The sequence below is a fragment of the Lates calcarifer genome, unplaced genomic scaffold, assembly GCF_001640805.2.
Source record: "Lates calcarifer isolate ASB-BC8 unplaced genomic scaffold, TLL_Latcal_v3 _unitig_2026_quiver_651, whole genome shotgun sequence".
Lineage (NCBI taxonomy): Eukaryota > Metazoa > Chordata > Actinopteri > Centropomidae > Lates > Lates calcarifer.
Window position 1 is genome coordinate 141,834 of NW_026115928.1, and position 23,461 is coordinate 165,294.

The 23,461-nt window shown below is 42.6% G+C and overlaps 2 protein-coding genes across 2 annotated transcripts; one reads left to right on the forward strand and one right to left on the reverse strand.

Annotated features, from left to right (window-relative positions):
* Positions 1 to 3,745: 3,745 nt before the first annotated feature.
* On the reverse strand, positions 3,746 to 7,879 carry si:ch211-132p1.2 (proteinase-activated receptor 4). Its single transcript, XM_018689118.2, is given in 3 exon segments — positions 3,746 to 4,672; positions 4,674 to 5,434; positions 6,731 to 7,879. Coding segments are annotated over 3 exon segments (1,170 nt in total). The 5' UTR covers positions 6,837 to 7,879; the 3' UTR covers positions 3,746 to 4,369.
* A 575-nt stretch (positions 7,880 to 8,454) lies between these two features.
* On the forward strand, positions 8,455 to 23,329 carry rnf130 (ring finger protein 130). Its single transcript, XM_018689116.2, is given in 11 exon segments — positions 8,455 to 9,316; positions 9,631 to 9,855; positions 9,857 to 9,929; positions 13,774 to 13,965; positions 15,665 to 15,915; positions 16,450 to 16,521; positions 17,258 to 17,340; positions 17,589 to 17,685; positions 17,967 to 18,153; positions 19,994 to 20,022; positions 20,024 to 23,329. Coding segments are annotated over 10 exon segments (1,263 nt in total). The 5' UTR covers positions 8,455 to 9,316; positions 9,631 to 9,660; the 3' UTR covers positions 20,108 to 23,329.
* The last annotated feature ends 132 nt before the right edge of the window (positions 23,330 to 23,461 follow it).

Sequence of the window (23,461 nt, forward strand, 5' to 3'; positions counted from 1 at the left end):
TGACTCCAGACTTGATGAAGGTCAGATGGACATGAAGAGCAGCCAGAAACTCTTGAACACTCAGATGGACGAAGCAGAACACCTTGTCCTGGTACAGTCCTCTCTCCTCTTTAAAGATCCGTGTGAACACTCCTGAGTACACTGAGGCTGCTCTGATATCGATGCCACACTCTGTCAGGTCTGATTCATAGCAGATCAGGTTTCCTTTCTGTAGCTGCTCAAAAGCCAGTTTTCCCAGAGACTCAATCATCTTCTTGGTCTCTGGACTCCAGTGTGGATCTGTCCCAGATCCTCCATCATACTTGACGTTCTTCAGTCTTCAGACTGAACCACCAGAAAGTGGATGTACATCTCAGTCAGGGTCTTGCGCAGCTCTCCTCCCTCTCTGGTTTTCAACACATCCTCCAGAACTGTAGCAGTGATCCAGCAGAAGACTGGGATGTGGCACATGATGTGGAAGCTTTGTGAGCTCTGGATGTGGGAGATGATCCTGCTGGCCTGATCCTCATGATGAACGCAACCTGGAACTCTTCAAACCTGCAGATTCCTGCTTCTTTGGTTTCAGTAAAGAAGTGATGAACAAGTTCCACCAAGCTGCAACTTTTTCTCTTTCAGCACATTCAGCTCTCTGAAAGTGAATGGAAATGTGAAGTGTATGTCCTGGTTGGCTTTGTCTTTAGCCCAGTCCAGAGAGAACTTCTGTGTTAAGTGTTTACCCAATGCCAGCCAGCCACTCCCCACTGTTCTGATTGGTTCATCTCTTCCAGGTGAGGCTTTAAAGATATCTTCTTGTCTGATGGTTGTTTCTGGTCTGTCTGGTTTCCTGGATGCTGTTTCAGTCTGTCTGACCTCATGTTCATCATTGACCTCTCCAGTCCCTCCCTCTGTGATGTAGAGCTCTGTGTAGATCTGATTCAGAAGAGTTGGGTTTCCTGTTTTAGCGATCCCCTCAAACACACACTGGGACTTCTTCTTCAGCTTAGATTTAAGTCTGTGTTGACAAACTGCAACAGGATGTCCTAACAAACAATCTACAAATAAAATCAATGAGTCAAAGTAAATATTTCAATATATCATATCCTTGAAGACTGAGTATAAGAACATATTTCCCTCCATGTGTTGAGACGTCAGTAAATGTCTCATTTCTCCATCATGTTAAATCTTTAGAGAAATCCTCTTACTGCTCTGCAGACAGTCAGCCAGCTCCTCCTGTTTCATTCTCCTCAGGAAGTTCACTGTGATATCCTCTCTGCTGCTCCTCCTCTGCTCTTCATCCTCACTGTCCAACACCTCCTCATCCTCCTCTGACTCTCTAAGCATCTGGTATCGACTCAGAACTTCTGTATCTTCAGCTTGTTCTACAAAAGTGATGATGTTATCATATAGAAAACTATATGAATGACTCAATCAAACTAAAATCATGGAGCAAACATCAGATCCATGTTGGACAGACTGACAATCACTGGTCAAAAAGTGCAGCATGGAGATTATTGCAACACAACAGATGTAAAAGTAGTTGTTGAGCTTCACCCACCCTGACTGATGTTTACCTCCACCTTCCAGTGTGGACGTTCACCACAGATAGAAACACTTAATGTGGATGAACATGTTGTACAAACTAGTTCTTTCCAGAATAACTGGTCTTTCTGTCAGTTACAGCTTACATGTGATCAGGAGAGAAACGTTGGCTTTTAGAATCAATGAAGTCTTCCTCCGGCTGCTGCCGGACCCTGGAACACAAACAGGACTGATCAAGGTGCGTGTTGGAAAAAACATAATATCATTTCGTTTTTACTTGATGTGGCTTTAAACAAATTTTTGTCTGAATCTATCCGCCAGCTTTTAAATTCTAACCTACCAGGAACACATTTTTTGAAAACAACAGAAAGAGCCATGGACTTGTTGCTCTTCATGGACACACAGCTGGGTCCTAGTCCTGGTCCAGGTCCAGGTCTAGGTCCAGGTCCAGGTCTACAGCATGACCTTCACCATGTTCTTTAGTCTGAAGACACTTCATGGTGCCTTTTCTTTGGCTTTCTTTTGGGATGAAATCAGTTTTCACCTTTCCTGAGTCTGTGGGATGAAAGTCTGAACCAGTTTGAATTTACAAACTGTTTGAATTACAACCTGAACTTTGACTGTAACTAGAAGCTTTCACACAGTCTGAGTTTACATCCTGTAATGTTTGTTATCAGCCTCTGTACCTGTCCTGTACCTGAGATGGGCGGATGTATTTCACCTGATGTGTTGCAACTGGGCGGCTCAGGATCAGGTTGTTTTGGCTGGCTCCTCTATGTGTCCCTCTTTTACTACCACCTCCTTCCTTTTGGTTTTTCCTCCTTGGGTTCTGACATCTAAACAATACAAACACCAAAGACCTCAGTCCACAATTTATGTTCTTACTTTTGATTCAGTTTGATTGAAACACTTTACCCACCAAATCCTGTGTGGTCTCTCCATCAGTTCATTACATCTTATTCATGTAATAACAAGTCATAACAGACATTATCTGAAGACACTTTACAGAGTGAAGTCACAACTTTATGATATCATAGAGAGAAAACAGTTCCTCTACCTCAATGAGGATCGTCTGGCTGTCGACAACAACTGGATCATGTAGAGCTGACCACATTAAAACTAAGATTACACAGGTATACACATGTAGTAAACAAGTAATACACCATGTAGTACACATGTAGTATACAGTTAAACCTCTAAAGAAACCCACCCTGGATACAGGAAATGAAAAAGAGGAAAAATTAAACATTTGTCTTGAAGAAGAAAGACGTCAGAAACAATAGAGACAGTTTGAGACAGTCAGAGGTTCACTTACTGAACTTTCAGCCATGAACTTCATCAGTGTCTCTCTCATCTGTCCTGAGCAGGTCTGAGTAGAAAAGGATGTTTGTGCTTCACTTCAAGTTCAGTGAAGTGACGCTGCTTCTTATCCTTTATCAATGTGTGTCTGTGTTTGTACTGACACACCTTCATCTCTTATCACAATCAGTATCAAAGTATGTAGTCTGACCGGACTAAGTCTTGAGATCAGAAACTTCCTTTCATTTCTACTTTTCTACAGTACCTCTATTTTACTTTGTGTCAGTGGATGTGACTTTACTGAGACTCTACTGTACATTACTACTGTTACATACTGAAATTTTAAGTTACTTTACTGAACTCCCATTACTTCACTTTACCTGACTGTATTCTCTGTAACTTTATGTTACTGGTTTCACTGTGTTGTACAGTGTCTCAGACAGGCTCAACAGGGAGGAGTCACAGTTCAGAGCTCTCCCTAACCTGGGAGCCAGGTGTCAGTGCATCTAACAGGTGAATAACACTGATCATCTCCTTACAATACAATGGGAAACCTGCTGGGAAACCTTGGGTCCTGGGTCCTCAGATCAGATTGTGTTTGGAGGCCAGGTCAACACCCTAGGCTCTCATGTCAAAGTAATATCCAGATGAATGAAGGAGCAGAGGTTTCCCAGTAGAACACTGGACTGTAACCAGGTGATCAGTATTATTCACTTCACCTGTTAGAGGTTTAATGTTGGGGCTGATCTGTGTTTGTTAGTAAAACAGGACATCTAACTTCATTGACTTTGTTGTACAGGAAATAAATAAGGTCAGGAAGTAAGGGGTTAACAATGTCAGATTTTTTTCTTCTTACAGAAATGTCTTAATGAGAGATAATTTCTTTACATGTTGAATCAGCTCATTTCCTCAGAGAAAACTTTGAATCTTCTTTATATTTATTTCTTTATTATTTTTATTCATGTGTGAACAAAAGTGTCTGACTGATTTTTGTCAGAATGGATCATGTCATCAGTGATCAATACTGCCTTCATATCATGGATTATATTCCCAGGTTAAAGGAGCAGTCCAACATTTATGGTCCTCATCAGATGAGACGTTACACATGACAGATGTTTGAGTGACGGCTGTGGTGATGTCAGCAGTCATGTGACTGTCACTTTTTCCTGACCACAGGTAAACATGAGGAAAAGAGTCAGATTATAACATGAGGCAAATTTTAGATTCACACTCAGGAACAGGAATTTGATCACATATGAAAACTCAACTGAGACCCTCTCCACTGGAGGATGACCATGGACTCTGACTGAAAGCTCCTCACGTCTCTGAAAACATCAGAATGAATTTATTTTATTAACCTGACTACGACAAATCGAAACTGTCTCAGCTGAAAAAAATATCAGAATTTAATTAAGGGACACAAAATCAGCTGGAGAAGGAAAATGAAAAGCTCTGAGTCTGAAATGCATGCTAGGATACTCCTCCAAAGTGTCCAGTCATCTCAATGTGAACAGGACTGTGATGGACAAGGATTCACTGTGGCTCTGACCCCTCATGCCGTCTCTGATGTTACCTTCCGACTGGACATGGACAACAGTGTGACCTTTGACCTCAGGCCTGATGATGAGGAGGAGTGCGACACGTTGTTCCCCAGGGAGGTTGATCTGTCTCCAGAGACGCTGTAACAGCACAGAGCGCTCCTCGCCTTCTCCCTGAACTCCGATGACACGTAGTAGAAGATGAAGGGGTCGATGCAGCTGTTGAAGGTGCTAACCGCTAAGCTAATCATGTAGGGCACGTAGAAGTCCTCGCCGTCTGCATTTGGCAAGCTGTCGGTGTAGGTGAGGAGGAGGAGGAATGTTGCTGGGCAGCAGACACCCAATGAAGACCAGTATGACCAGCACCGTTACCCGGATGGCGTGACCGTAGCGCTTCCCCTCGGCCAGCAGAGTGCGCAGCACGGCGCCGTGACAGAACACGGCGACCACGAAGGGCAGTAGGAAGCAGACAGAGAACAAGGTGGCGAAGTACGGCAGGAAGAAGTTTTCCTGCTCCATCTCAGGCAGGGCGTCGTGGCAGGTGGTGATCTGAGGCTCGTCCAGCTCGTAGGTCTGCTGTGATACCAGCAGAGGCAGCATGGCAGCCAGCACCACCGTCCACACCGCCGCTGTCATGCACAGGGACATCCGCCTGCTGCGCAGCGTTTTGGCACGAAACGGGTGAACCAAAGCGATGTATCGGTCCAGAGCCACGAACGCCAGACACAGCACAGACCCGTACATGTTGCCGTAAAACATCGCCATGACAACACGACAGAAAGGCTCGCCCAGGTCCCAGTGGTTCCCCCTGAAATGGTATGCGATACGGAACGGCAGCACCAGCAGCAGCAGGCAGTCAGCGGCCGTCAGGTTGATGAGCAGCGTGGTGGATGGGAGTGATTTGGTCCTGAACAGTAGAAGCCACAGAGCCAACAGGTTGGAGGGCAGACCCACGATGAAGGCCAGCAGGTACAGGACCGGCAGGTACAGGTTGGTGGTTGGAGCCTGGATCTCATTCATCTGCTTCTCCTTCAGAGTGGTGAAGTTACAGTTGGTCATCAGCTTGAATGCCCGCAGACCTGCAGAGACCACAACACACGTCAGTCTGTAGACCTGCAGAGACCTGAACACACATCAGTCTGTAGACCTGCAGAGTCCAGAACACACATCACTCTGTAGACCTGCAGAGACCAGAACATTTGCCAGTCAGCCTGTAGATCTGCAGAGACCTGAACACACATCAGTCTGTAGACCTGCAGAGTCCAGAACACACATCAGTCTGTAGACCTGCAGAGACCTGAACAGACGTCAGGCTGTAGACCTGCAGAGACCTGAACAGACATCAGTCTGTAAACCTGCAGAGACCTGAACACACATCAGTCTGTAGTCCTGAGGAGACCAGAACACAGTAATAAGAATCCTAACATTTACACCTGTCTCGGCTGTATCGGCTGCTGTTGCATCAGCCTCCTGTTCCTGTTAATGTGTGAGTGGGCAGGAAGTGAGGCTCACCCACATTTTTATGTTGATTGCGTTTTATAAATAGGTCTGTTCAGTAAACAGGATCTGATGTTAGAAACAGTTAATGCAACAGAAACTTATTGCAAGATACACATATAGACACAAATACATGCACATATAACCACAAATACACAAACATGCACACATTTACACACATATATCTACATCCTCAAGGTAAGAAAAAATCATGTCTCAGATCTTTAAAGTGATTTCCTGTCTGTCAGAGAATTCATAACAAAATCCTACTGTTGGTTTATAAAACATAGAATGGCTTAGAGCCAAAATACATTTCTGGTCTGCTGCCATTTAATGAACCACCAGGACCCTCAGGTCATCAGAACTGATGTGCTTTCTGTCCTGTTCACCACTAAATGTATTGTACTTGTATTTATTAAATTTTCCATTCTAGTCTTGCATTTCTTGTTTTTATTTTCCATTTATTTAAATGTTTTTTTATATATTGTCTTATATTGCTTTTACATCTTGTCTCGATCCTTTTTATATCTTATGTAAAGAACTTTGAATTACCCTGTTGTTGAAATGTGCTGTACTTTCTTCTTTAATTAAACTTCCCCACTTTAATAAAACATCCTGTCTTTAATAAAATGTTGTCTTTACTAAAATGTCCTGTCTTTATTAAAATGTTCTGTCTCTCAGGAACTAAAAGTCTTTGGATCCTCTCACGGACTGGGAAACCAGGACATACATACATGGATCTGATGTTCTTTTCATGTTTAAACTCTCAGTCTCTCTTTAAAAAAGACCAATAAAACATGTCTTGATATGTACCTTCTTGGAATGAGACCTGTCTCTACTTGTCCATGTGTTTACAGGAAGAAGACAAGAAGACTTACGGACAGACATGCCAGGGCATTCCTCTGTAGGACCAGAAGATGGAAAGACGCTGCAGGCCAGTGACAGCAAAGAGACGAAGATCAGAGTTCCAGAAACCACCTTCATCTTCTTCTTTTCCTTCACTTCTTGCACCTTTTCTACTTTTCCTTTTCCTTGCAACACCTCAGTGTGTGTCTCTGAGTTTGTCTGCAGCAGCAGCAGCAGCAGCAGCAGCAGCTATCTTCCTCTTCCTCTCACTGTGGTTTTATTTTGGTGTCAGTAGTGGTCATTGTAGTATCAGCAGTGTGAGCCTCAGCAGCCTGGTTGACAATCTGATCTCAGATCTGCTCTCCCTGCCTCTGATGGAATCCAGATGTGTGTGTATGAGCATGGTATGTCTATCTTTGTGAGGACCACAGCTTTAAACCTCAGTGGTCTGGTTTGAGGGTTCAGGCTCAGGTTTGATGGTCAGAGTTAGACATTTAGTTAAGATTAGTTATGTTGCATTGTGTCCTCACAAGTGTAAAAGTTCTAATGTGTTTGTTCTTCCCACACTGTGATTCATACAGTGATGGAAACACCTAATGTGTTTAAAACAAACAGGAAATGGGAACATTCCCACTACAAATGAGCAAGACCACCAGACCAGAGGAAACGCAAACACCAGCACAGAGACACTACAGAAAGACTTAAAACAACTACCTAGAGACTGAAAACAACCAGAGAGAGACTGAAAATTCCTAGTTGATTGCAGTTGCAGACTGTAGTTGTTTACAGCTGTTTGTTTGAAAATGTGGGCTACATTAGTTTATCTGATGTACAGATGAAGTTTAATCTGGCTGCAGCAAATCATGGAGAGGACCCAAGAGACACAAGGCTGCAGGTTAGGATGGAGGGATAGAGAGAGAATATATAGAGAGACAAAGAAAGAGGTTTTCATGAGATTTTTGAAGTCAGGAGAATCTGCACCACATGGACTTTGCTAAGTGGTCATATGGAAAACATTCCTGATGCTCTCTCTGTGGCTTCCTGTCTGTACAGCAGCTGATAACCAGGTTTCCTGACATTTATCTGCTGTTATTATTCTGCAGCAGACGTTAAATCAACTGTTTGACCGCTGCTGTCACCATGACAACAGAAACAGGAAGTAAAAGTATGACAGAAATGAAGAAATGTAGAGACCTAAAACTATAAGTCCTGACTGTTGGTGTGACTGACTGAATTTAACATATAATATTCTAATAAACAGCCTTCAAAAACAGTCTCTATGAATGAATAAATATTGATGTTTCACTTCTCCACAGTTATATAAGTGAATCACAGCTAAGAAAATCTAATTCGGAGTCTCACTGACATTTTCACAGTCTTTAATAACCTGGTTGTGTTTGTTGTGATTATTTCTCCAGTGAAAATCAGCAGCTGCTGAAACCGATCTGATGGAAGTCAGACCGAACCTGGTGATGCATTTACTGACTGAGTCCACCAGATGTCAGTGTTGACCTCCCCCTGCTCCTCATTAAAGCTCTGTCATTATTAAACAGTCAGTGGGTCGGTGACTGTTGTAGACTCCCACTGTCTGTGTGTTGTAATAAAGTTCAATAATCATCATCGATCATTGGGGGTTAGACTTGTTTATTGGAAAAATAGAGTAATAATTAATAAAGTATTGCTGACAGACAGGTGGACAGACAGACAGGTGGACGGTCTCTCGGCAGGTATCGCGACAGTTGGTCCAAATCTCAGCTACCTAAACATGAAGGTATCACACACGCGCCCTGTCTACCGCCTCCCCGTTCCGTGGTTCTGAGCCTGCGCACTGCGCCCCAAACTGAGAGACCGAGAGACGGGGCTCGAGCCTCCGCACCGTCGAGCAACCACCGGGAACAAAACCGGAATATAACACCGGACAAAAGCAGGACCCACCCACCGAAAACCCACCGAGCTGCGCCCGACATTCACCGGGAAATCATCGGGAGAGAGGGCGTCAGGAGAGCGGAGGCAGGCGGGGGTCGGTAGACCGGGAGCCTGCCTGTCTGTCCGCCTGCAGACGGTAAGACAAAGCGGAGTGAAGCGGCTGCCAGCGCCGCTTTCAAACGGTGTTTAAACACTGAGTCATGGTGCTGGATTCACCGCTGCGGTTTATCTAACGGACCTGTGAATGTAATGTGTGTGTTAACGAGCGGAGGGTCTGAGGGCTGAAGACAGGACGGTGTGAAGGTCCAGATGTTGGCCTGGTGATGATGCTCCATGTTCTGTCCTGATGTCCTCACACGGTCTGTCCTGTACCTGACAGTCTGAACTCAGGGTTTCAGTGGCTTTAAACAGAGAGGAAACACATGCTGGGACATACAGTATCTGAGGAGGACGAGTGGAGACATAAATAAAACCTCTGGAGGACATGAAGAAGACATCCAGGCACTAAACACAGCATTTGAGGTGGCAGACATTAACATATTGATCTGTGAAGAAATAAAAGTATGGAGAGCAGACACTGAAATACTGGAGGACAATGAGACATTAAGACACTTTAGGATAAATGAGACGAAAAGAAACAACTGGGGCTCATACAGAGAAATAAAGAAGTTTCACGGACAAGACATTATAAGGTAAAGAGACTGGAGGACCTTAAACACAACATCAATAAGGAACTAGGTACATTTAAAGAAAAATTGAAGATGATCTTTGACGGGCATAAAGGACAAAGACATGTAAGGAACAGACACAAACTAATTTTAGGAATTAAAAATATGAAGTATAGACATTATTGGTATATGTATGTATGTGTGTAGAGGACATACAGAGACATGACGATATTTACAGAGACATGAAGATATTTAGAGGACAAACAATACAGTTGGATGCTGCAGAGGACAGGATGTGGTTGTCGTTGGTCTCATTCTGGTCTCTTGTTTTCTTGCAGTTTGGATGTGAAGAGGACTGAGTGGACGACATGACATCCCCAAGGTGGACCCGGCTCTCTGTCTCATCAGCCCTGATCCTACTCCAGGTCCTGGTCCTGACAGCCTCTGTGTTGGCAGCTCGCTCTGACAGGAGCATGGTGTTGGAGGAGTATGTTAGCGCCACGGTGAACGCCACAGTGCTGGACGGACGAGGAAACACCGTCCACATGATGAGCAGCGACGACTGGGACGTATGGACAGAACTCACCTAAGGTGGACACCAGGGGTGTCGTCATCGCACCTGCACCGCATCATGGAGGTAAGGACACACACCTGAGGACACAACATATGCCTGAAGACACAGCTGACACCTGAGGACACAACTCACACCTGAGGACACAACACACACCTGAGGACACAACATATACCTGAGGACACAATATATACCTGAAAACACAACACACACCTGAGGATACAACATATACTTGAAGACACAACACATCACCTGAGGACACAACATATAATTATACATTATTATATCATTGATATTATGTCATTGTGAAAATAGATGCTTAGTAGTTAATTTTCAATCAAACCTGTCTGATGATCTCTGTTTCTCACCTGCCATACTTCTTCATCAGTGATGTCACTGTGATGTCACACTCATAGATCCAAGGAACACGTTGTCTCAGACAACGTGCACCTTGGTCACGTTGTCTGAGACAACGTACACCACACACCACATTATCCTGTACACCACATGAACGTATGACATGGTGAGCATCCCATGTCACCTCACAGGCACCTTTTAATGACACCTGAATGACATCACTGAAAGGGGACGAGCCAGAGGCAGTTTACAGATGAAGTCTGAACTGACAGACAGAGAGAATTTCCAGCATCATGTGTCCGTATGAGAAGAAACTTTGAGATCAGTCCTGTCAGCACATCATTGGAGCGACGAGACAAAGTCAAACTGCTGGAGTCACAGAGTTCTGACATTTAAAACCTTTAATAAACTCTGATAGTTTCCCTCTGCAGAGGCTTTACATTAACAACTGATTCACTGACTCCACGTAAAAAGGGACAAGTTACTAATGAATCAGTTTAAAATGAGGTGGACTGAACGTTTCAGTAAAGTCAGTACAAAATTCTACACATCTTAGCTGTAAATGAGACAAGTCAGCAGCACTGATCACTGATCAGTAAACATCATCATCTACAGTGATCATTGATCAGTAAACAACATCATCTACATTGATCACCGATCAGTAAACAACATCAGCTGCAGTTTCATGCTTATGTTTTTTTTTTTCATTCTGATGGATGTTTCTGACTGTTCCGACTGTTCTGTGGATGTGATTTAATGTCTGCTGTTTACATGTTGTTGACACATTGAATCAGAACAGCTGTGTGACGTCTGCTTGATACGTCATTCATCTTCGTCAGCTGTGTCTTCTGTCTTTGCCATCTGTTGGATCGGCTCCCATTCAGACGTCCAGTAATGTTCATTGTATTAAGCAGACTCTGCAAACAACCAGTGCAATTCATAAGCTGCCATTTTTAGGAAGTGGAGAAACATACGTCCCCATGTGTCTATGTCAAAATGAAGGGCTGTGCAGACAGAAATGAATCAGGTTAATCATTTACATGTGACATTTTTTGGGTTGGGTAGGGTTTATGCTGTCCCTCTGTTTGGGTTCTTTTAAGTTGATCAGATTCATGTAGGGGTGGCCGGTGTGGATGTTACAGTATGGAATTTTAATCATCAACCAATTTAACATTTTAAAGAATCAACTTATTATCGGCTCCTCCATCAACTGACTTGTGTTTTTTTCACTTTGTGTCTCTTTGTGTTTTTGTTTCTTTGTAGTAGTTTTCTTGTCTTTGCAGTACTTTTTGTCATTTTGTGGTCATTTTTTGTCTCTTTGTTGTAGTTTTCTGTCTCTTTGTGTTTGTTTTTTGTCCCTGTAGTTTTTCTGCCTCTGCTGTTTGGAGACATTATGTTTTCAGGTCTTGATATCTGGGTAAGACAGTTGAGTAAATTTATTCAAATTTTGTGCAAACAGTCATATGGAATCAAGGATGAACTGATTAGATTTTGGTGGTCAAAGGTCAAAGGTCACTGTGACCTCACAAAGCAGATTTTTGGCCATCCAGAATTCACATTCTGGTTAACTGCAACTTCACTGCTTGGTGGAGGCATACAGCCAGGAGGAGGTGATTTAATGTCTCTGCATGTCTATCCTGTGTCTCTCTGTAGTTTGTTGTTGTGTATGTAACACATGTTGTGTGTGTTGCGTTGCGTCACTGCAGAGGTTGAGAGACCCTGGTTAGGCTGTTGTGGTGAATGTTGTGGGTGTAGTGTGTTTGGCGTGTTTAGTGGATGTAGGAGGTGTAGTTTTTTGTGGACGTTGTAGTGGATGTTGTTGATATTGTGGATGTTAGCAGATGTTGCAGTTGTAGTGTGTGTTGTGTAGAGACACTGCAGAGGTTTTCAGACTCTGTTCAGGCTGTTGAAGGTCGAAGTGTCTCTGCTCTGAAGTGTCAGATTACAGTCAGACGGTCCAAGGACACTGCAGCTGCTGGACGGAGCTCCGACTGTCTGCAGCATCTGATTAAAGCTCACAAACACTGAGACACTGGGGGACTGAGCTCTGATATCTGTTACAGCTGCAGCTCATCACTCTGATGCTTTCACATACAGAAATACTAAACAAATAAAGAAGAAAGAAACCAATAATGTCCAATAACCGGAAGAAACTTAATAAAATAAATAAAATAAAATCTGAGAGTAGAATCTAAAGTGAAGTATAAAATAAATAAGATTATAAAATAAATAAGATTTGATTAAAAAGCTGCAGCAGCGCAGTTTTATTGTAACAAAATATTATTAGATATCAGATTCTGTAACAATAAATCCATTAATCAATTTATACAAAATTAAGCTGCAGACACTCGACTCCTTATTTGAACCTTTTATAGAAAAATAATAAAGCTTTAATATTTGTGTTAATATTTGTATGGTCTCAAGCTTTCAATCATATTCCATGAGCTTCCTCAGCAGATGGACTTTTGAGGACTGATCCTTAACATGAGGAGAGGTGTAATATCACACTTAAAAATACTTGATTACAAGTAAAACTTCTTCTCTGTTAAATGTTGTGCAGCTGATTTAATTTATTTAAAAAAGTATTATAGCATTATTTTTAATGTCTCAATATTTCAAACTATTTTTCTTTTAAATCAACATGATACATGATTTGTTCTGAAATCAGGTTGAAATATTTCAAGAACCTTTTACATTTAAATAAGAAAACTTGAAAGAAATCATATTTTTAACAAATAACATAAAAAGAAAACATTCAACGAGTAACTGAAGTAAATGTAGTTAATTACTTTCCAACACAGGTTCATGTCGGATGAGGTTAAAGGTTTGTTGTCGGAACATCTCAGCTGATTTTATTTTCTATCACTAAGACAATATCTCAGCTGTTTGTTATGATGTCATCAGTGATGTCATCAGAGCTGCAACAACTAGTCAATCAACAGGAAATTTTTAAATGATTGATTAGTCCACTGACACCAGACATCTGGTGGTTACAGGTTCTAAACATCTGTTCCAGGATCTGTCTCTGTCAGACTCAGACCACACAGACCTGGCTCAGGATGCGGTCTGGGTCCAGTCCATGTATCAGCTGACAGACCTGATCTGGATCCAGATTAAAGAGCAGTGAAGCTGCTTCCTGTCACAATCAGACTCTGATTTATGTTTCATGGACGCTCTGTCTGAGAAGACAAGCTCAGGGGCTCAGATTCACAAACATCCCTCGTGTGACTGTTTTCTCTTTTATTTATTGTACAATCATTAATTACCAATTAGTGCTTCTAATAAAGATGGGGAAAACTGGATTAAATAATCTGCAGAATGTTCCTTTAAAGTGTGAGAGTGTGTTTCATCAAAGCTTTAACTAATGATTATTTATCCATGAATCTGATTATTTAATCAGTTAATGATGTGATTTGTCTGAGAAGCTGGAGCCATCAAACATTCAATGCTTTATTTATCAGTTAATCAATCACAGAATCATTATCTGATCATATTGACTATAGTATGATGTTTGTAATGAAGCAGTAACCATGGTAACTGTGTGTCTCCTCAGTGGTGGACCGGCAGGGCTGCGACCCCAACACTCGTTTCCTGGTTCCTCCGCGGAGCGTCCACTGGGTGGCGCTGCTGCAAAGAGGAAACTGCACCTTTAAAGAGAAGATCCTGAAGGCGGCCTCCTACAATGCCACGGCTGTCCTCATCTACAACAACTCAACCGACAAGACAGTCAAGATGGGACACGAAGGTCAGTTATTAAACCAGGTGATGGTAAAGTCCCAGAGACCTCATTTTCAAAGCGTCTCTCTCAAGAGCTCATTGTTGCTGGTTATAAAAACTTTCTTACAAAAACACATACACTCCTGACAGACTCTTGATTTTACATATTGACCATGGTAATCCTTCACTGTCAATATCTGTCTGTTTCTCCTCTGCCGTTGGTGACAGTGTTGATATCCTAAATCCTGAACCTTCTTGACAAAACAGATCCTGGATCTAAACATTAAAACATGCTGCGTTAAAACAGACGCTGCATTGAAACAGATGCTGCATCGAAACAGATGCTGCGTTAAAATACACACTACGTTAAAATGGATACTGCATTAAAACAGGTTTGGCAGATTCAGCTGCTAATTCTCTGAAAAAATCATCAGTACCACTGTCACACGAGCAGCTGGTTAGCTTAGCTTAGCATAAAGATGTGGAAATGGGGAAACAGTTGTTCCTTCACATGTAACTGAGGAGGAGGATCAGCAGGAGGAGGAGGATGAAGGTGTGTGTGTGTGTGTGTGTGTGTGTGGTGTGTGTGTGTGTGTGTGTGTGTGTGTGTGTGTGTGTGTGTGTGTGTGTGTGTGAGCGGTGACTTCCTGCTGATCGATGTGGACTTCTAAATATAGACAAGAACGTGTCATTAATTGATGAGGTCACTGTGACCTCACACTGTGTGTGTGTGTGTGTACATATTTTTATATTGTGGTGGGGACTTATCCACACTGACAAAATCTGAAGTCCCTGTGGGTAGAAACTGTTTGATGGTTCAGTCCAGATACAGGTATGGAGGTAGTGGAATAAGACTGAATGTCAGAGACAGAAGTTGGTGAATAAATAATAATATTAATCTTTATTTTAAACTAATTCGTGACCTGCAGCTCAAAGAGAGGAAGGAAGTGGAATAATGACGAGAACATCAACAGATTATATGGACTGTAATGTTGCATCATGGGAACTATAGTTCTCACTGTGGTTCTGACCATATCATAGTCTATATGTTGCAGTACTGATATACTACAGCTAATTTGATTTTCAATAGAATAAGATTCGACCTGTAGCTGTTAAAATAAACTGTCCTCAGGTCAGTAAAGAGTCTTCACCTCATGAACCTGAGCTGCTGCCGTGGAAACAGACCAGAGATCAGCTGAAGTTTAGAGGATGGAAACTTTTCTTTTCTCCTGTTTCAACTTGTTTTAGAGTCTGAATCACTGAGTGTTGACATTTGTTCTCCTCAAAGTATTTTATAAAAAATTATGAATCTGTGGTTCATGTGATGAGTGACTCACCCAGCCTCACCCTGTCAGGACCTGAACCCTGAGGTGATGGCTGGACTAAAAACCTTTTATTCTGATCCACATGACATGAGTCCAGGTGTGGTCTGAACACGTCTCACCTGCAGACACAGCTTCCTGATCTCAGCCTCCTCAAATCAAAGCTCTGGTTTAAAGGTGCAGGCTGGTGTTTTGTTAGATAAACCTCAGTAAAGGTCCATGTGAATCCTCATCAGATGACCTGAAGAGGTCTCACTCTGTCTGATAAACTCTGTCTGTTTATCAGGACGCTTTAGACGAGTATCCCAGCATGCATGCATATCCCAGCATGCATATCACCTCTTGCTCTGTTCCTGATTCTGGTCCTGATCGTGGACTTGCACCCTGTCCTGATTCTGTGTTCAGGTACTGGTGACACAGTGGCAGTGATGATCACGGAGGCATACGGCAAAGAGATCCTGGCTCACCTGGAGAGGAACCTGACGGTCCTGGTCTCAGTGGTGGTGGGTCAACGCGGTTCTGCCAAGAACACCAACCGAGGCTCGCTGGTCTTTGTCTCCATCTCCTTCATTGTCCTCATGATCATCTCGTCGGCCTGGCTCATCTTCTACTTCATCCAGAAGATTCGCTACACCAGCGCCAGGGACCGCAGCCAGGTAACAAACAGGCTAATGTACAGCTAACAGACTAATGTACAGCTAACAGGCTAACGCCCCCGTCAGAGTGAACCATTAATATTTAATAAGGTGAATCTACTTTAATGGAGCAGTGGGTGGTTCCTCCTTCCCTCTGCTCCCCCCTCAGTGTAATCTAACCTTCCTCTGAGGCCACAGGTTCAAATCACAGCGCACATAAATCTGCAGGAATAATCTGAAGGATTTACAGAAGGTTCACTACATAAATGATGAGACCTGAGAACAGAGTATTATAAAACACTGATGAAGAGTTCACACATTAGTTCTGATGTTTGTGAGGATGAAGATGATCAGAGTCAAAGTGAATCTGAGAGTTTGTTTTAAAATAAGATTTCCCTCCTCACTTTAGATCTAAATGATATATTTGGAGAGCATGAATATAAACTGTCAGACAAACATGTCCTGAAACAGACTTTAATACAAAGTCACTCCATTATTCTGAATTATAATCCAACAGATTTAATGGTTTCCGTAACTCTGTCCTCTGTGTTTCAGCGTCGGCTCGGTGATGCAGCAAAGAAAGCCATCGGGAAACTAACGACGAGGACGGTGAAGAAGGGAGACAAGGTAAGAGCTGATACAGAGACTCTGAGGGTTCTCTGAGATGTCCTCTGTGGAGACTCCTGGTGTCTACTGGTGTCTCCTGTTGACTCCTGTTGACTCCTGTTGTCTCCTGTTGTCTCCTGTTGACTCCTGGTGTCTCCTCTTGTCTCCTGGTGACTCCTGGTGACTCCTGGCGACTCCTGGTGTCTCCTGGTGGTTCCTGGTGTCTTCTGGTGTCTCCTGATGTCTCCTGTTGACTCCTGGTGTCTCCTGTTGACTCCTGTTGACTCCTGGTGACTCCTGGTGACTCCTGGTGTCTTCTGGTGTCTCCTGTTGTCTCCTGATGTCCCCTGTTGACTCCTGTTGTCTCCTCAGTTCAACAGGAGTGAATTAGCTCACTGAGTTGAATCTGTCAGTTTCAGTGTCAGTGTAACACTGCAGCTCTGAAACATGGCGGGCAGTAGGACCCAGAGGTTTAAAGGGTTTATGTTTTTGACCTTCAGGCAGTGATGGATGTCCACTCTGACACAAAGGTCAAAGGTCACTGAAAGATGAAGAGGAAAGATAAACACATGGAGATGAAAATAAAGAAATCATACCTGATGCAGTAAGACCTACAGGAGACGACCAGACCACCACAGACCCAGAACCACCACAGAGAAATAAAATGAGAACCAGTATCTGCAGAGTGAAGCCGGTGATGTTCAGCTGTCATGTTAATGTGTCTTTCTGTGTGTGTGTTGATGTTGTGTTGTTGTAGGAAACTGATCCAGACTTTAACCACTGTGCGGTGTGTATTGAAGCGTACCAGCTGAACGACGTGGTTCGAATTCTGCCCTGCAAGTGAGTCTGAAAACACCCAGAGACCACAGGGCTCTCAGACCATACTGGACTTTAATGATCTCATCAGTATCACTAGTCAGACCAGTATCACACAGACTCAGACTCAGACTCTCTGTAGCTTCAGATGAAAAACTCTAAACCTCTGTCAGGTCATGTGACATCCTCAGGTTGAGAACCCTGATGATGTATTTTCATTTTGTGATGTTTGGTGATAAAATGTGATGAAACTTGTCTCTGTGTCTCTGCAGACACGTCTTCCATAAAGTGTGTGTCGACCCGTGGCTGAATGAACACTGCACCTGTCCCATGTGTAAACTCAACATCCTCAAAGCTCTTGGCATCATGGTGAGTCCCAAGCAACAGGAACAGACCGGAGGCAACAGAAGTCTGGAGACTAGATCCCAGACCCCTGACCCCTGACCCCTGACCCGTCCTCTGTAGTTTAATAACATGAGTTTAATGAGTCACAGATGTAGGTGTTCAGATGTGAGTTGGTTTGAATCTTTTAAAGCAGATTATTGAATAATTAAAACACTGCTGCAGCTTAAAATTTAAACAGTTTTAAATTAATCTGGTGTCTAACAGCTGTTAATGACTGACCTCTGACTTATGTCCTCTGTCCTCAGACCAGTCTTCCCTGTGTAGACAGCGTGGTGTTGGATGTGGAGCGTCTGGGTGTCAGTCAGGCGTCTGGCAGCCAGAGGGCGCCACTGGGTGACAGCAACCAGCCGTCCATCAGCCTGGAGCCGCTTAGCCCCCCCCACCCTGAGGCCACGCCAAGAACACCTGCTGACATCACCATCGCCGTGACCAGTAAGAACACAGCACAACATGACACAATAAACTGAAACTGTCCACAGAGTCCTGACACAGGTGTCAACACTTCACTGCATCTGCAACTAAACACACGGCAGCTTGTCATAGAGCAACTTTACACTTTACGTTGTACAGAAACTTTACACTGTTGTAGAGCAGATCTACACGGTCATTAGACAATTCTGAAAAGTAATGTTTCTCTGGAGATCTGAATTATTTTAATCTAGTCACGATCCTCTGCCTAAATAAATAATTCACGTTTTAAACATTCAGTTTAAATCAGAGATCAGAGAAAATGATCATCACTGAGGGTTTAGAGAAGATCTGAATGGGATTTGAAGAGACTTTTAAAATGTGATAAATACTGGTTTTAAACTGAAGTTTGGGTCACAGCAGAATAATAAGATGATTTACTCTCAGGTAATCCTTTTTGCAGTGTTTCTGGTTGTCCACCAGGTGGACATGATGTCATGTCATGTGATGTCAACACACATGATGTCATGCCACTCATTTATTGGTTGTGGTTTATGTCAGTCTTTCCCAACCAGTGTGCCGTGAGAAATCATCAGGTGTGCTGTGGAAGATTATCCAATTTCACCTGATTGGTACTCTAAGTGAGCGGTGTGTAGTGACAGGCAGAACAATTACATGCTCTTCCACTAGAGGCAGTATCGCGCTAAATATGAAAGTACATAGTCATGCTGCGAGTGAGACAACGGTGCAGCTGTGCCATGGCTCAAAAAGGTTGGAAAACACTGGTTTATGTTATTGCATCACAGGGGATAAATACAGAACACACAGACATTAAACATAATGCAATAGTACAAAGTACTATAATACCAGTATGGCATAAAATACACAACCCAAGAATAACAGCACAAAGATGAATAAATGAGGAGAATACAGACTGTTAGGTAACATTAACAAGGAGCAGCCTCTCATAGAATGGCTCGTATCTGTTACTACTGGTTTAGAGCTCACAGCTGAAGACGTGTGTGTCTGTCCTTTAATGGACATGTCAAAATACTTACTGTAACATAAACAAACAGAGATACACAGCTCATCAACATCAATAACATCATCAGGGATCATAAAGAACATCAGAAATAGTTTAACGAGATGTGACAGTGAAACTTTCAGGGACTTGATCAATGTCATGAGACAGCAACAACACTACAGCGATGAGAACCACTACGTCAGTGACAGAGTCCGAGGACCGAGGACTCACAGGAGAATAAACAGAAACTGCAGCAGTGAGGGAGGTCTTCTTCTTAACGAGGTCCAGATGCTTTATACTGATGGTGTGTTGAGTCGATGAACAGATGAACGGAGACTTTTTATTGGTGCAGATCGACAGATTTTAGGACTGAGTACCAAGTATGTGGACTGAGAATGGGCTGAAAGGAGGGATGTATTGAGGTGAAACTCTGACGTGTCTGTGGTTCACTGTAGGTCTGACATTTTTTAGTGCTGATAGCACTGATGTTCATACTGTGGTAAATACTGAAGGTAAAGCTGCAGCCTTCACTTCACAGCTGCTACTCTGCACAAGTTGAGGCATGTTTCTGTCTGTCCATTCTCATAAATGTGATATCTCAGGAGCAACTTGAGGGAATTTTTCTTTAAATTTGGCACAAATGTTCATTTGGACTTAAGGATGACCTGATTTAGATTTGATGACCCTCTAAAACCTGAACAAAGGCATAAAACATCCTGTAATTAACAAACATGAATAAACTCCTGAAACTCCTGATGCAGACTCTGACTGTGTGAAGCTGGTTTCAATTATCTTTCATCAGATTTATTGTTAATGTGTTTTGTTTTTCTGTCTCGTCAGGTGGCGGTCACTTCTTCAACAGGAACTCGAATGTCTCCTCGCAGCGTCGTCTGTGAGATGGAGCTGCCAGACATCCAGGCCTCACTGGACCTCTATGACGACAACAAGTCCTGAGGTCTGTCTTCATGGTTTCAGACTCCACCTTCACTGTCACACCTCCACCTGCTGATGGAGGGATGAAGTGTTTCCTTTTTGGGGGGGAGGGGGAGTCTGATAACAACAAAGTGGATGGACTTTTGAGCATTTATTCCAACAGACTTTCTTCAGACTATACATGGACTCTGGAATCGGGATCCTGGTCTGGATCTTAGTCTCAGTTTAGACTTGTTAGCTCAACGCTTTCGTGTTTTTATTTTCCTCAGAAGAAGACAAACTGGAGAGCTGGTAGTTGGGTCAAATCATTAAAAACGCAAATAATCCAGAGAACTGAATTTCAGAACCAATTTCAGTCCAGAAACCAGAACCTGAAGTAGGTTCCTCTGGTAGAACTGGAGGTGATGATGGTGTCGAGTTCCTGGAAAAGTTCCTGAGTTCCTTGAAAAGTTTTGCTGTACCTCTCTTAGCACTCTTGTTTTTCTGAAAAGGGGTTCTTGTATTCCTGTAATCCTGAATTCCAGAGTTCCTAAAAAGTTTCCTCCAAGGTTCATAGGCAACTAAAAAAATACATCAGGTTCCTGAGTTTCTGGAAAAGTTCCCAGGCTTCATAAGTTTGCTGGAACAGAACCTGAGTTTCAAACAAGGTTCATGGGTTCTTTTTAAAAGCTGTTTCTGAGTGACTAAAAGGGTTCTTGGGTGCTGGGAAAAGTCTTTGAATTCCTAAAATGGTCCCTGGAAACGTTTCTTAGCCCCTGGAAACATTCTTTGGTTTGTGGAAAGAGTTTGAAGAATTTACGTAAGGTGCCTGGGCTTTCTGGAGATGTTCCTGAGCACCAAAAAAGATTAGAGAAATTCCTTAAAAAGGTTCTTGAGGTCTTGAAAAAAAAATCCAGGTTCCTAATAACTTTCCTGGAAAAGTTCCTGAGTGCCTAAAGGGGTTCATGGAAAGGTTCTTGAAGTCTTAAAAGTTTTTTTTTTTTTTTTTTTTTTTTTTTTTTTTTTAAAGGGTGCCATCGGTTCCTGGAAATGTTCCTGAGCTCCTAAAAGGTTCTGTCTGTATCTCTTTGGTCTTTCCAGTTCCCACACAGGTTACTGAACTTTTAAAAAGTTTCTTGTGTTCCTGGAAAATAGGTCCAAAGACCTGTACCCAAGACTGCATCAACTAAACCCAACCAGGTGACACCAGGTGAACTAGAACCAGAACTGACGCAGAGAACCTGAACGCAGACAAAGTTCCTGTTGGTGTTCCCTGATGTTCTGCGTTCTGGATACTTGTAACCTGACGTCCTGATTCATTGACTGATGATTACATCACTAAGAGTCTGTGTTAAGACCTGAACTTGGATCAGAACTTGTCTGTAAATATAGGTATAGTATATATACCAGAACTGTAAGAGGACCTGGACCTGGATCCTGATCCTGATTCTCTGGAGTAAACAATCATGTGAACTTTAACAGTGTTATTTCCCCTGTAGCAAAAAAACATGTTTCTCTTTAGAACAAAGAGACATTAGATTTAGAGGAACAGTCCAACATTTCAGTAAACCTCTCTGTTCAGTATCGTGGTGTTCCTCTGGGAACCGTCCTGGGTCCTCTGATCTTAAACATTACAGCTCTACACAAACACGTTAACATCCATTAAACTCTCTTGTTTCCTTCCAGATGCAGAAGAAAACTTGAAGTTTAGTTATATCAGAGACTGATCATCTTAGCTTAGCAGAAAGACTGTTAGCATAGCTCCATCAACAACAACAGCTTCATGGCTGTCTGAGTGTCATTTAACCAGCTAGTCTGTTTAGTCAACAGTCCAGTCAATGCATCTGCAAACGTCACATCTGGAGCCCAGAGGTCTGAGAACCAATGAGAAGAGAGCCGAATCACTTCCTGGTGTTTAACTCCTCGTCATCCAGTTTCCATCTACATTTAAAAGTTTTAATGAAAATGTTCAAAGTAAAACATGAGAGAAGTCGTTTCCCTCATATGAGTCTGTCACTTGGTTAATCAGTTAATGTTTACAGGTCTGCGTTACTGGGTTCAGGTTGTGGATAACAAACCTGATACTTTTCTACGGGCTCAAAGAAGGGTCAAAAAGATTCTGAGCTTGTAAAGTGAAGTCCACAAACAATAAAACTGTAAACCTGTAAAATAAATCTGTCTAAGATTAAGTCTTTAATCTATAAAAACAAAGAGTGAGACTAAAACCAGTGAACAGGTGAAGTCTGTGGTGAAATTACAGCAGGAACTGTGCAACTGTGTCTTTACACCTCAATCTGATTGGACAGTGACAGTCCAATCACAGACGTGAAGTAGATTTCCAAGATGGCCAACTCTTCTGCAACTCAGGTGGTTTTATAAACAAACACAGCACATGAACTGTTTATTTTTGTTTCCTGCAGCATCAACAGATATAATTAAACCTGTTGTACCTGAACTCACCACTGATCTCACCTTTTCACTGTTTTTTCTCAGTCTATGTTTTTACAGGTTAAAATCTTTTTCTACACATGAACAAACTTTCTCCTGCAGATTTATTTCACAGGGTTATTATCACTCATCACTTCACAGGCTCAGAATTTTTGACCCTAATTTGATCCTGTAGTTTTCTGTCTTCACAGGTTAAACACCTGCTGAGACTGAAGTGTTATTAGAACAGTTAAACCCAGGAAATATACAGTTTACATAGTTTCTAATGATGTCAGTCATCACAGTAAAAAAAACAGAATCAGGTGGTTTCAGCAAACAGATGACTGTAGATGATACGAATCACCCTCAGCTGTCACCTGACCTGTCAACACCTGAACTCATCTTCATCTCAGAGGACCCTGCTCTCTTCTTATTGGCTCACAGACCTGATCAGGTGTGAGGTCTGCAGGTGGACCCGCCATGAGTCCAGGACTTAAGCCATTGACGTGTATCTTCTTTGTCCAGCAGAAGGTTTCCCGAAGTGACGGACTGCTCCTCTACTGTGTATTAAACAGCTTCTGAATTATTCAGCGTGTAATAATCAGATATAAACAGCATAATAAAATCTATAATCTGATTGATCAATATTATCTCTGAAGTGACCTGAACATGTCCTGCTGGACGCTCCGCTTCTGTCTCTGTCCTTCATGTCACATGGTACTGATGGTGATGAAGATGATGAAGGTTAAAGAGGATGTGTGTGATGCTTTCAGTTCAGTGTGTTTACTGCCTCAGCATTAAATGTCAGTGTCATTAAAGTGTCATTATTGCGTTTAATGTTCAGACTCTGTTTATTTCTCACCATAAACAGACTTATGAGCAGGAGGAAGAGATCAGTAGCTTCCACACACACGTAAACAACAACACATGCTCCTGAAAACACGTGAGACAAGTTCACATAGACTGTGA